Below are 10,550 nucleotides of genomic sequence, written 5' to 3'. Positions count from 1 at the left end.
TTTTCTCTAGGAACATAACTAAACAGTAGAACTAAAGCGCGAGCTATGACATAATTTGCAAAATCCTTTTGACTATGTTCAGGATAATTAAGTTCATCTTATGAACTCCCACTTAGATAGACATCCCTCTAGTCATCTAAGTGATTACATGATCCGAGTCAACTAGGCCGTGTCTGATCATCACGTGAGACGGACTAGTCAACGTCGGTGAACATCTTCATGTTGATCGTATCTACTATACGACTCATGCTCGACCTTTCGGTCTTCTGTGTTCCGAGGCCATGTCTATACACATGCTAGGCTCGTCAAGTTAACCCTAAGTGTTTTGCATGTGTAAAACTGTCTTACACCCGTTGTATGTGAACGTAAGGATCTATCACACCCGATCATCACGGCGTGCTTCGAAACGACGAACTGTAGCAACGGTGCACAGTTAGGGGAGAACACTTCTTGAAATTTTAATGAGGGATCATCTTATTTACTACCGTCGTTCTAAGCAAATAAGATGTATAAACATGATAAACATCACATGCAATCAAATAGTGACATGATATGGCCAATATCATATAGCTCCTTTGATCTCCATCTTGGGGCTCCATGATCATCTTGTCACCGGCATGACACCATGATCTCCATCATCATGATCTCCATCATCGTGTCTTCTTGAAGTTGTCACGTCATCTATTACTTCTACTACTACAGCTAACGGTTAGCAATAAAGTAAAGTAATTACATGACGTTTAAGTTGACACGCAGGTCATAAATAAATAAAGACAACTCCTATGGCTCCTGCCGGTTGTCATACTCATCGACGTGCAAGTCGTGATTCCTATTACAAGAACATGATCAATCTCATACATCACATATATCATTCATCACATCCTTTGGCCATATCACATCACATAGCATACCCTGCAAAAACAAGTTAGACGTCCTCTAATTGTTGTTTGCATGTTTTACGTGGCTGCTATGGGTTTCTAGCAAGAACGTTTCTTACCTACGCAAAACCACAACGTGATATGCCAATTGCTATTTACCCTTCATAAGGACCCTTTTCATCGAATCCGATCCGACTAAAGTAGGAGAGACAGACACCCGCTAGCCACCTTATGCAACTAGTGCATGTCAGTCGGTGGAACCTGTCTCACGTAAGAGTACGTGTAAGGTCGGTCCGGGCCGCTTCATCCCACGATGCCGCCGAATCAAGATAAGACTAGTAACGGCAAGCATATTGAACAAAATCAACGCCCATAACCCACAGGTCCCAGGATCGTAACCTGGCTCTGATACCACTGTTGGGGAACGTAGCAGAAATTCAAAATTTTCCTACGTGTCACCAAGATCTATCTATGGAGAGACTAGCAACGAGGGGAAGGAGAGTGCATCTACATACCCTTGTAGATCGCTAAGCGGAAGCGTTCAAGTGAACGGGGTTGATGGAGTCGTACTCGTCGTGATTCAAATCACCGATGACCAAGTGCCGAACGCACGGCACCTCCGCGTTCAACACACGTACAGCCCGGTGATGTCTCCCACGCCTTGATCCAGCAAGGAGAGAGGGAGAGGTTGAGGAATACTCCATCCAGCAGCAGCACAACGGCGTGGTGGTGATGGAGGAGCATGGTAATCCTGCAGGGCTTCGCCAAGCACCACAGAAGAGGAGGGAGAGAGAGATGCAGGGCTGCACCAACGAGAGATCAAATCACCTCTCATTTGGGGCAGCCCTAGGCTTCTATTTATATAGGGAAGGGGAGGGGCTGCGCCCCCTCTAGGGTTCCCACCCCTAGGGGGGGCGGCAGCCCTAGATGGGGACAAGGGTGGCGGCCAAGAGGGGAGAGGGGAGGGAGGCGCCACTAGATGGGCCCTAAGGCCCATCCCCTTTAGGGTTTGCCCCCTTCCCACTCTTCCATGCGCCTAGGGCCCTTGTGGGGGGCGCACCAGCCCAGCTGGGGCTGGTCCCTTCCCACACTTGGCCCATGCAGCCCTCCGGGGCTGGTGGCCCCACTTGGTGGACCCCCGGGACCCTCCCGGTGGTCCCGGTACATTACCGATAAACCCCGAAACTCTTCCGGTAACCAAAACAGGACTTCCCATATATAAATCTTTACCTCCGGACCATTCCGGAACTCCTCGTGACGTCCGGGATCTCATCCGGGACTCCGAACAACATTCGGTAACCACATACAAACTTCCTTTATAACCCTAGCGTCATCGAACCTTAAGTGTGTAGACCCTACGGGTTCGGGAGACATGCAGACATGACCGAGACGTTCTCCTGTCAATAACCAACAGCGGGATCTGGATACCCATGTTGGCTCCCACATGTTCCACGATGATCTCATCGGATGAACCACGATGTCAAGGACTTAATCAATCCCGTATACAATTCCCTTTGTCTATCGGTACGATACTTGCCCGAGATTCGATCGTCGGTATCCCGATACCTTGTTCAATCTCGTTACCGGCAAGTCTCTTTACTCGTTCCGTAACACATCATCCCGTGATCAACTCCTTGATCACATTGTGCACATTATGATGATGTCCTACCGAGTGGGCCCAGAGATACCTCTCCGTTTACACGGAGTAACAAATCCCAGTCTCGATTCGTGCCAACCCAACAGACACTTTCGGAGATACCCGTAGTGTACCTTTATAGCCACCCAGTTACGTTGTGACGTTTGATACACCCAAAGCACTCCTACGGTATCCGGGAGTTGCACAATCTCATGGTCTAAGGAAATGATACTTGACATTAGAAAAGCTTTAGCATACGAACTACATGATCTTGTGCTATGCTTAGGATTGGGTCTTGTCCATCACATCATTCTCCTAATGATGTGATCCCGTTATCAACGACATCCAATGTCCATGGTTAGGAAACCATAACCATCTATTGATCAACGAGCTAGTCAACTAGAGGCTTACTAGGGACATGGTGTTGTCTATGTATCCACACATGTATCTGAGTATCCTATCAATACAATTATAGCGTGGATAATAAACGATTATCATGAACAAGGAAATATAATAATAATCAATTTATTATTGCCTCTAGGGCATATTTCCAACAAACCCTTGGTTTTATTTCGAGTTGTGGCTTCGTTTTGCTTCGACGTCATATGTTGATTCCATCCCCCGTTGATGTACCCCTTCTACCTAATTCTACGTGGCTTCTCAATTTAGGGATATGTGACCATTTGAAGAGGAATGCATTCGTTCATTTTGTTCGGATGTGAAGGCTATATGTTGCAATTTTCATTCCGTTGGATTCAGCTTCAATATTTGTCTATTTGTGTGCTAATGGTGGTCAACCTGTTCAGGATGGCTCCTCCAACGCGCACGACTCCGAATCCTGACCCGCCTCCACCTCCGCCTCCTCCGGAAGCATGGAAAGCTGTGATGGCTGCTACTAATGCAAACACACAGTTGATCATGCAAATCCTCCAAGAGCGCAATCAAGGCAGTCAAGGGAATCAAGGCCATAATCAGCACCACTTTGCTACTCTGAACCAATTCCTCGCAAATAGTCCAAAGATGTTCAGCAATTGTGTTGAGGCTACCGATGCTGACGATTGGCTAGTGGATCTGGGCAAGCATTTCGAGTGCAGCAACGTCAGGCCTGAGGACTTCGTGAAATTCGCTTCCTTTCAACTCAAAGATCAGGCTGCAGAGTGGTTCCAGCAGTACAAGGATTCCAGAGGTGGACGTTTGATCACTTGGGATGATTTCCGTCAAGATTTCCGCGCTCATCACATTCCTCAAAGTGTGGTTGAAAGTAAGCGTGAAGAATTCCGCAATCTGAAGCAAGGTTCTTTGTCTGTCTATGACTACAACAAGTTGTTCCAGAAGCTCGCTCGTTTTGCCAAGCAGGACGTTCCTGATGAGAAGAGCATGATCTATCAGTTCAGGGGTGGTCTTCGTGAAGAAATTCAGCTCGCTCTTGTCCTCTTTGAGCCGTTGAGATACGATGAGTTCTACAACATGGCACTGAAGCAAGAGGCTGCTCAGTTGAGGTGTGATGCTTCCAGGAAGCGTGCCAGAGATGTTACTCCGTCTTCCTCTACTCAAGTGGCCAAGCAGCAGAAGTATTGGCTTCCTCCTCCTCCGTTCCGTCAGCCGTATCAGCAGAAGAGCAAAGGTGGCAGTGGTTTCTCCCACCCACCCAACCCAGGCTTTCAGAACAAGACTTCGTCTCAAGCTCCAAGACCGAGTGCTCCGTATCACCGTCCGCTTTCAGAGGTCACGTGCAACAAGTGCCAACAGAAGGGTCACTATGCCAACAAGTGTACCAACCAGAGGCGTCTTCCTCCTCCTCCTCCTGTCAGATCGGCAACTACAGCTATGGTCAAGCACAATCCCAAGCATGCCAAGGTCAATATGGTGAATGCAGCTCAGGCAGAGGATTCTTCAGATGTCATCATGGGTAACCTTCCTGTTAATGATATTCTTGCAAAAGTTCTTTTTGACACTGGTGCATCGCATTGTTTCATCTCGAGACCTTTTGCTTCCAAGCATGATTTTGTTACTCAAATGTTGCCGAGACCGTTGTCTATTGACTCTCCGGCCAGCCTCTTGACATCTTGAGTGTGTGTTCCGGATGTTACTATCACTTTGGGCGATGCAAGTTTCTCTCTTCTCCGGTGGTTCTTGGTAATTCTGACATTGATCTTATTCTTGGGATGGACTAGCTCTCTAAACATAAAGCTCAGCTTGATTGTGCAGCCAGGCAGATTCAACTGACTCATTCGTCTGAGGATGTAATTGTCTTTGCTGCTCGGGATAATACCATCCGGTTGTTTTCTCTCAATGAGAAGGGTGAATTGGATGCTATTTCGCAGATTCCGGTTGTTTGCGAGTATCAAGACGTCTTCCCAGAAGAACTCCCAGGGATGCCTCCAAACCGGCCGGTTGAATTTGTTATTGAACTTGAGCCCGGTACGGAACCTGTGTGCAAACGTCCCTACAAGCTCGGCCCCGAAGAGTTGAAGGAGTTGAAGAAACAACTCGATGAACAAGAAAGATTGGGTCTCATCCGGCCTAGTACTTCTCCGTGGGGTTGTGGTGTTCTTTTTGTGAAGAAGAAGGATGGATCGAGTCGACTTTGTGTTGATTACCGTCCAGTGAACAAGAAGACCATCAAGAACAAATACCCACTTCCCAACCTCAATGAGCTGTTCGAACAACTCAAGGGTGCCCAAGTATTCTCCAAGCTTGATCTCCGTATGGGTTATCATCAGATTCGTATTCGTGAGCAAGATATTCCCAAGACGGCGTTCAGGACAAGTTTTGGTTCATATGAATACACCGTCATGTCTTTTGGCCTCGCCAACGCTCCTCCGACGTTCTCTCGCATGATGAACTTCATCTTCAGCCCCTACACCAATGACTTCGTTTTGGTCTATCTCGACGACATTCTGGTTTTCTCGAAGAACAAGGAAGATCATGCCAAGCACTTGCGTTTGGTTCTTGATAAGCTCAGGGAACATCAGTTCTATGCCAAGTTCTCCAAGTGTGAATTTTGGCTCGATGAGGTTCTTTATCTTGGTCATATCATCTCTGCCAAGGGCATTTCCGTGAATCCCGAGAAGGTATCCGCAATTGTGAATTGGGAACCTCCTCAGAATGTGAAGCAACTCCGCAGTTTTCTCGGACTCGCAAGCTATTGCCGAAGATTCGTTGAAAACTTTTCCAAGATCGCGAAGCCTCTCTCAAATCTTCTTCAGAAGCACGTCAAGTACGTTTGGTCTCCGGAGTGTGATATTGCTTTCAACACTTTGAAAGAGAAGTTGATCACTGCTCCAGTTCTGACTCCGCCTGATGAAACCAAGCCGTACGAGGTCTTTTGTGATGCCTCTCTCCAAGGTCTCGGTGCTGTACTGATGCAAGAGAAGAAAGTTGTTGCTTATACCTCTCGCCAGTTGAAGCCTAATGAGAAGAACTATCCCACTCATGATCTCGAGTTGGCGGCAGTTGTGCACGCTTTGTTGACTTGGAGACATCTTCTATTGGGAAGGAAAGTGGACATTTTCACTGATCACAAGAGTCTCAAGTACATCTTCACCCAACCTAATCTCAACCTCAGGCAGACTCGATGGGTCGAAATGATTCAAGAGTACAATCCGAGTATTGAGTATACTCCAGGCAAGGCTAATGTGATTGCTGACGCTTTGAGCAGGAAAGCATATTGCAACAGTCTGATTCTTAAGCCTTATCAACTCGAGCTTTGTGAAGCTTTCCGCAAACTGAATCTTCAAATTGTTCCTCAAGGTTTCCTCGCCGAACAGTGCTCCTGGCACCTCGCCTTGCACATGATCGAGCTGCTGGTGTTGTAGACCCGGACCTTGAAGCCGAGCCTGGAGAGCCGCAATACGAGGAGGTCGCCGGGGGACGATCCTGTGAATGCGACAGAAGTATTGCCAGCCCTTCCCGAGGACCAGCTGCTCGTGCAAGTTCTGGACCCGCACCTAGAACTCGCACCATTTTTTAGCTGAGAGCCTTACGACGCAAGGAGGCTTAAGGACCAGCCATTGCTTCGTTATCGCCCTCAAGGCTAGCTAACGGGATGACGAGCATGGCGATATCTTCCTCGTCCTTGATCTGCACGTTGAACCTTATCGGCTCTTGCTGTGGCCGATCCTCAGGCTAGGATTTTGGGTTAGGATTTAGGTGACTGTTGGCCCTAGAGATAAGAGTGAAGAGATGAGATTTATTTAACAAATCTTTTATTATTTAATAAGGCTAATATCACCTCATATCCAAACGACGGACTCTGAATCGCACGAAAAATTCGATGTGCGACCTTGATATATAATATAATACTATAAGATCATTTTGACAGCATATGTTTTTGGTTTGTGCAATAATTTATAAATGGTCTCACAATCACGAAATAAAATATATATGGCTAGCGAAGGAGGGAATCCCCGGGCGAACCTTTGATTCGTGAGAAGCCTCATTATTGATTGCTCGTGATGAACACGACTGCATCTTTACTTCATCATTTACTCTGTTTCTTCTTTTTTTACAGGGATGCAAACAACCCCGAAAGTTTCTCAAGATTCCATCTGCCTCTGTTTCCCTGCTACGAGCAAAATGTTTCAGACAGAGATGTGGTGGCGCCATGAAGGTGAAGCAGCAGCAGCACGCAAAACAGAGAATCTTGCAGCAATGTACAACTTGTGTAAAAAATTGCTAGTTTATGTCGCTTCATGTAAAAATCGGACGTACAACTTGTATTATTCGCAAAAGGAAGGGTGCGTCGAATAGACACCGGTGTCGAGCAGCCCGATGATGACTCCTTTCCCGTAGCCGGCCTCGCTCCATAATCCCGTGCCGTTCCTTAGCCCAAGGAACTCCGGCGTGTGCGTGGTCATTAGCTGCAGCGTCCGGTCCGGGAATGCGCGCACGAACCCCGGTTTCTTGGCCACCGTGTCGAGCTCGACGTCGGTGAGCCTCGCGGCGAAGCCGCTGAACACTTGAGTGTACGAGTGGAGAAGGCGTGACTCGCTTGCCGAGGAGGTCGGCAAGAAAGACTCGTGCCACCGGCGGTGGGCGTCTTCGTCGGCATTCGATAGCTGTGGCTCGACGAGCACGATGTAAGTACAATAAGCAGAGTTTTTCGTGGCATTTTGTTGTACCCTTGTTGCGGATGGGCTGAGATAGCATAGTGTAAGCGTAGGAAAGAGGGTGGCGAGCAAGAGAAGTGGCGGGAAGAGATTCGTAATCGACGCCATTCCTCAAGCCACACTCGGCTACACGATGAAGATGATGGGGGGAAGGGTAGGGATATCATCAATCACCAGGAGGTCTTTATACATGACGAATGATCAATATGTTTTGTCTTATTTTTGGCATTTGTTGATGAGTTCATAAATCCAGCGCATGGGGTAACACATAAATGACTTGAATTTGTGTTAAATCTGGATGATATGACAATGTTACGTGGGATTGCGGGGACATGGCATGAGTAATGTATCTACCCGGGTTTACGGTGCGGGGTGTGTGTGGGGGTAAAAGCACGTAATCTTTTCCGATTTTTGTGGATGATCTTGAATTCATATGCTGTAGTGTCGTTGAATATTTTGAAGGATTACTCAATACTGATGCCAAATTAACAGCTGCGGATTTTGCTTCCTCCTACGATGTGTTACCATCATCTCACAAATGACTAGTATCAACAGATTGTTGAACGGAAACAATCTTAATCTATTTTATTTATGTACTACTACTAAAGGTAGATCCAGAGTAATAAACTAGAAAATCGCTCAAAATTTGGAGACATGCAGATCCCCATTGATTCTCTGCAGCTTCGTTCTCTTTGTGCCGAAGCTGAACCAACAACGATAGTAGGAAGAATTCCTTTTTTCCACATCAATTTGGGAGCAACGGAGAGCTGCACAATCACATGTTGATCCACACTAGCAGTACTAAGTATGATGCTTAGCATTAACTGACTAAATTGCCAGCCTCTTAATTCATGTTTAGCTACCATTTCTCTGACTCGGATACTCCACATCTGAACCAAGAATCATAAAACATCCTTCCCTGATCAATCATAAAACATCAGGTTGGTTTGCAGCTGAAAGGCACAAACCAACTGCACAACTACATATACATGATGATGACGATGATCCGGTATGATGCTTAACATCAACTAACTCATCAAGGAAAATGGGCATTTATAAGGTTACTTGCACAAATCGCACTAGGAAGGAAGGAACCGACACAAAAGGGGAGAAAAGGAAAACTGGACATAAATCCATTTTGCATACCACATTACATTGAAATGGTTGATGTGAGGAAATCAAGAAGATGTTGTTGCTAGGAGGCCTTAACTATGGCTCATCGATCATTTCATTTCTTGTTGAGGTCGATCCCTGCCTTCTTGGCGACGGCGTCGAGGCCGTGCTTCTCGATGGTCTTGAGGGCCTTGGTGGAGAGGCGGAGCTTGACGTAGCGCTTGCCGGCCTCCCACCACAGCTTCTTGTACTGCAGGTTCACAAATTGCTGCTTCTTGGTCTTGTGGTTGGAGAAGGACACCTTGTTGGCCCGGTTCGTCTTCTTCTCCAAGAAGGGGCAGATCCGGCCTGAACCCACATCAGATTCAGATCATTCCTTCATTCATCAATGCCTCTTTCTTTCTTTCTTTCTTTCTTTCTTAACCATTGAATTAATCATTCAACTGGTAGATAGATAGATAGATAGATAGATAGATAGATAGATACTATTTTTGGGAAGATAATAGTGCATGTATGTAAATAAATGTCTGTAGCTAAATAAAACAGGACCAAAAAAAGCACAAGCGATTCATATATATATATATATTTAGTCGAAACAGAAGCGATTCATTTAGCTTGACAACCACTCGGGCGAGGCTACAACTACTAGCATCTGACCACCACACCACTACCTAGGTGTGAGTTTATAGCCATCACCATCAACCATTGCAATTCATTCATTTTCAAGGCGCATCCAAAGAGAAGAGAAGAGCAATTCGGATATCTGCAACAATTTTGGACAGACAGTCTCCAGTTCCGGGCTCAGACCTCCATCTCATCTCCAGTTATGTACATACCCAATCCAATTATGTTATGGCCCTTGGAAGAAAGAAAGAATGTATGCTTTGCTGCCCAATTAATCTACCTAATGTTCATCCAATTAATCTACCTACCTGCCCAACTTTTGTTTCAAGCCTGAACTCAACTATGAAGAAGAAGAGCAGAGCAGCACAAGACAGAGCAATGCAACCCAAAATGTACACCACCGAGATCCGGCCGAGGGAGGACCAAAGTGAGGAATTAAAATTGCCAGGCCAGGGGAACAAAGGGAGGGAGGGACGTACGCGCGACGATGGTGTTCTTGGTGGGGAGGGAGACCGCGGTGGCCGTGGAGGTGAGGCCGAGGCTGAGGCCGGCGAGCTGCGAGGTGGCGAACCCGAGCGAGGCGTTGGCGCGGCGGAGCGGAGCCCTGGCGGCGGCGGGCATGGAGACGGTGTAGGAGCACATCATGGAGATGGACGCCATGGATGGATGCAGCGCTCTCACGGCGGAACAAGAAAGAAAAGCAAGAGGAGGATAAGAAGAAGACCCACCACGGCGGAAGCAAGAGGAGGATAAGAAGAAGAAACAAGGCGGGCCAGCCCACTCCCGCTCTGCGCAGCCCAGCACTTGTCAACTTTTTCTCCCCTATTTCAATATCCACATCACAGAAAAAATCAATCTCTCCCCTGCCTGAATCTCCACATCACGTCTATGCTTTGCAGGGTCATGCACTCTGCACTGATGGTCAATATGTTGCATCGATTCTGTACTGCAGGGTCTGTGCTTTGCAGGTCTGTCTTCCATGCTGCACCTTTTCTTTTTGTCGTTGGTTGCACACGACTGTTCAGTACGACCACTTCCATCATGTTATGGTGATCCATTCACGTTTGCATAGGATGGGACCTAAAAGCTAACATGAGGTAAATCAAGACTGATGTGGACTTTGTACTTTTGTAGTGCCTATATTTATAAATAAAATTTCTAATGTGTTTGTAACTTGACACTTCTGCT

At 46.8% G+C, this 10,550-nt stretch overlaps 1 protein-coding gene across 1 annotated transcript; it reads right to left on the bottom strand.

Annotated features, from left to right (window-relative positions):
* Nucleotides 1-8,516: 8,516 nt before the first annotated feature.
* On the bottom strand, nt 8,517-10,145 carry LOC125541101 (50S ribosomal protein L28, chloroplastic). The gene is made up of 2 exons (XM_048704584.1): nt 9,842-10,145; nt 8,517-9,086 (listed from the first exon to the last, which is right to left on the bottom strand). Exons 1-2 carry the CDS (start codon nt 10,020-10,022, stop codon nt 8,854-8,856), a joined length of 414 nt encoding a protein of 137 aa, XP_048560541.1. The 5' UTR covers nt 10,023-10,145; the 3' UTR covers nt 8,517-8,853.
* Between the last annotated feature and the right edge of the window lie 405 nt (nt 10,146-10,550).

This window comes from Triticum urartu, chromosome 1 (assembly GCF_003073215.2).
Source record: "Triticum urartu cultivar G1812 chromosome 1, Tu2.1, whole genome shotgun sequence".
NCBI classification, from domain to species: domain Eukaryota; kingdom Viridiplantae; phylum Streptophyta; class Magnoliopsida; order Poales; family Poaceae; genus Triticum; species Triticum urartu.
The sequence above is the reverse complement of the archived record's forward strand: the minus strand, read 5'-3'. Positions and strand labels throughout refer to the sequence as shown.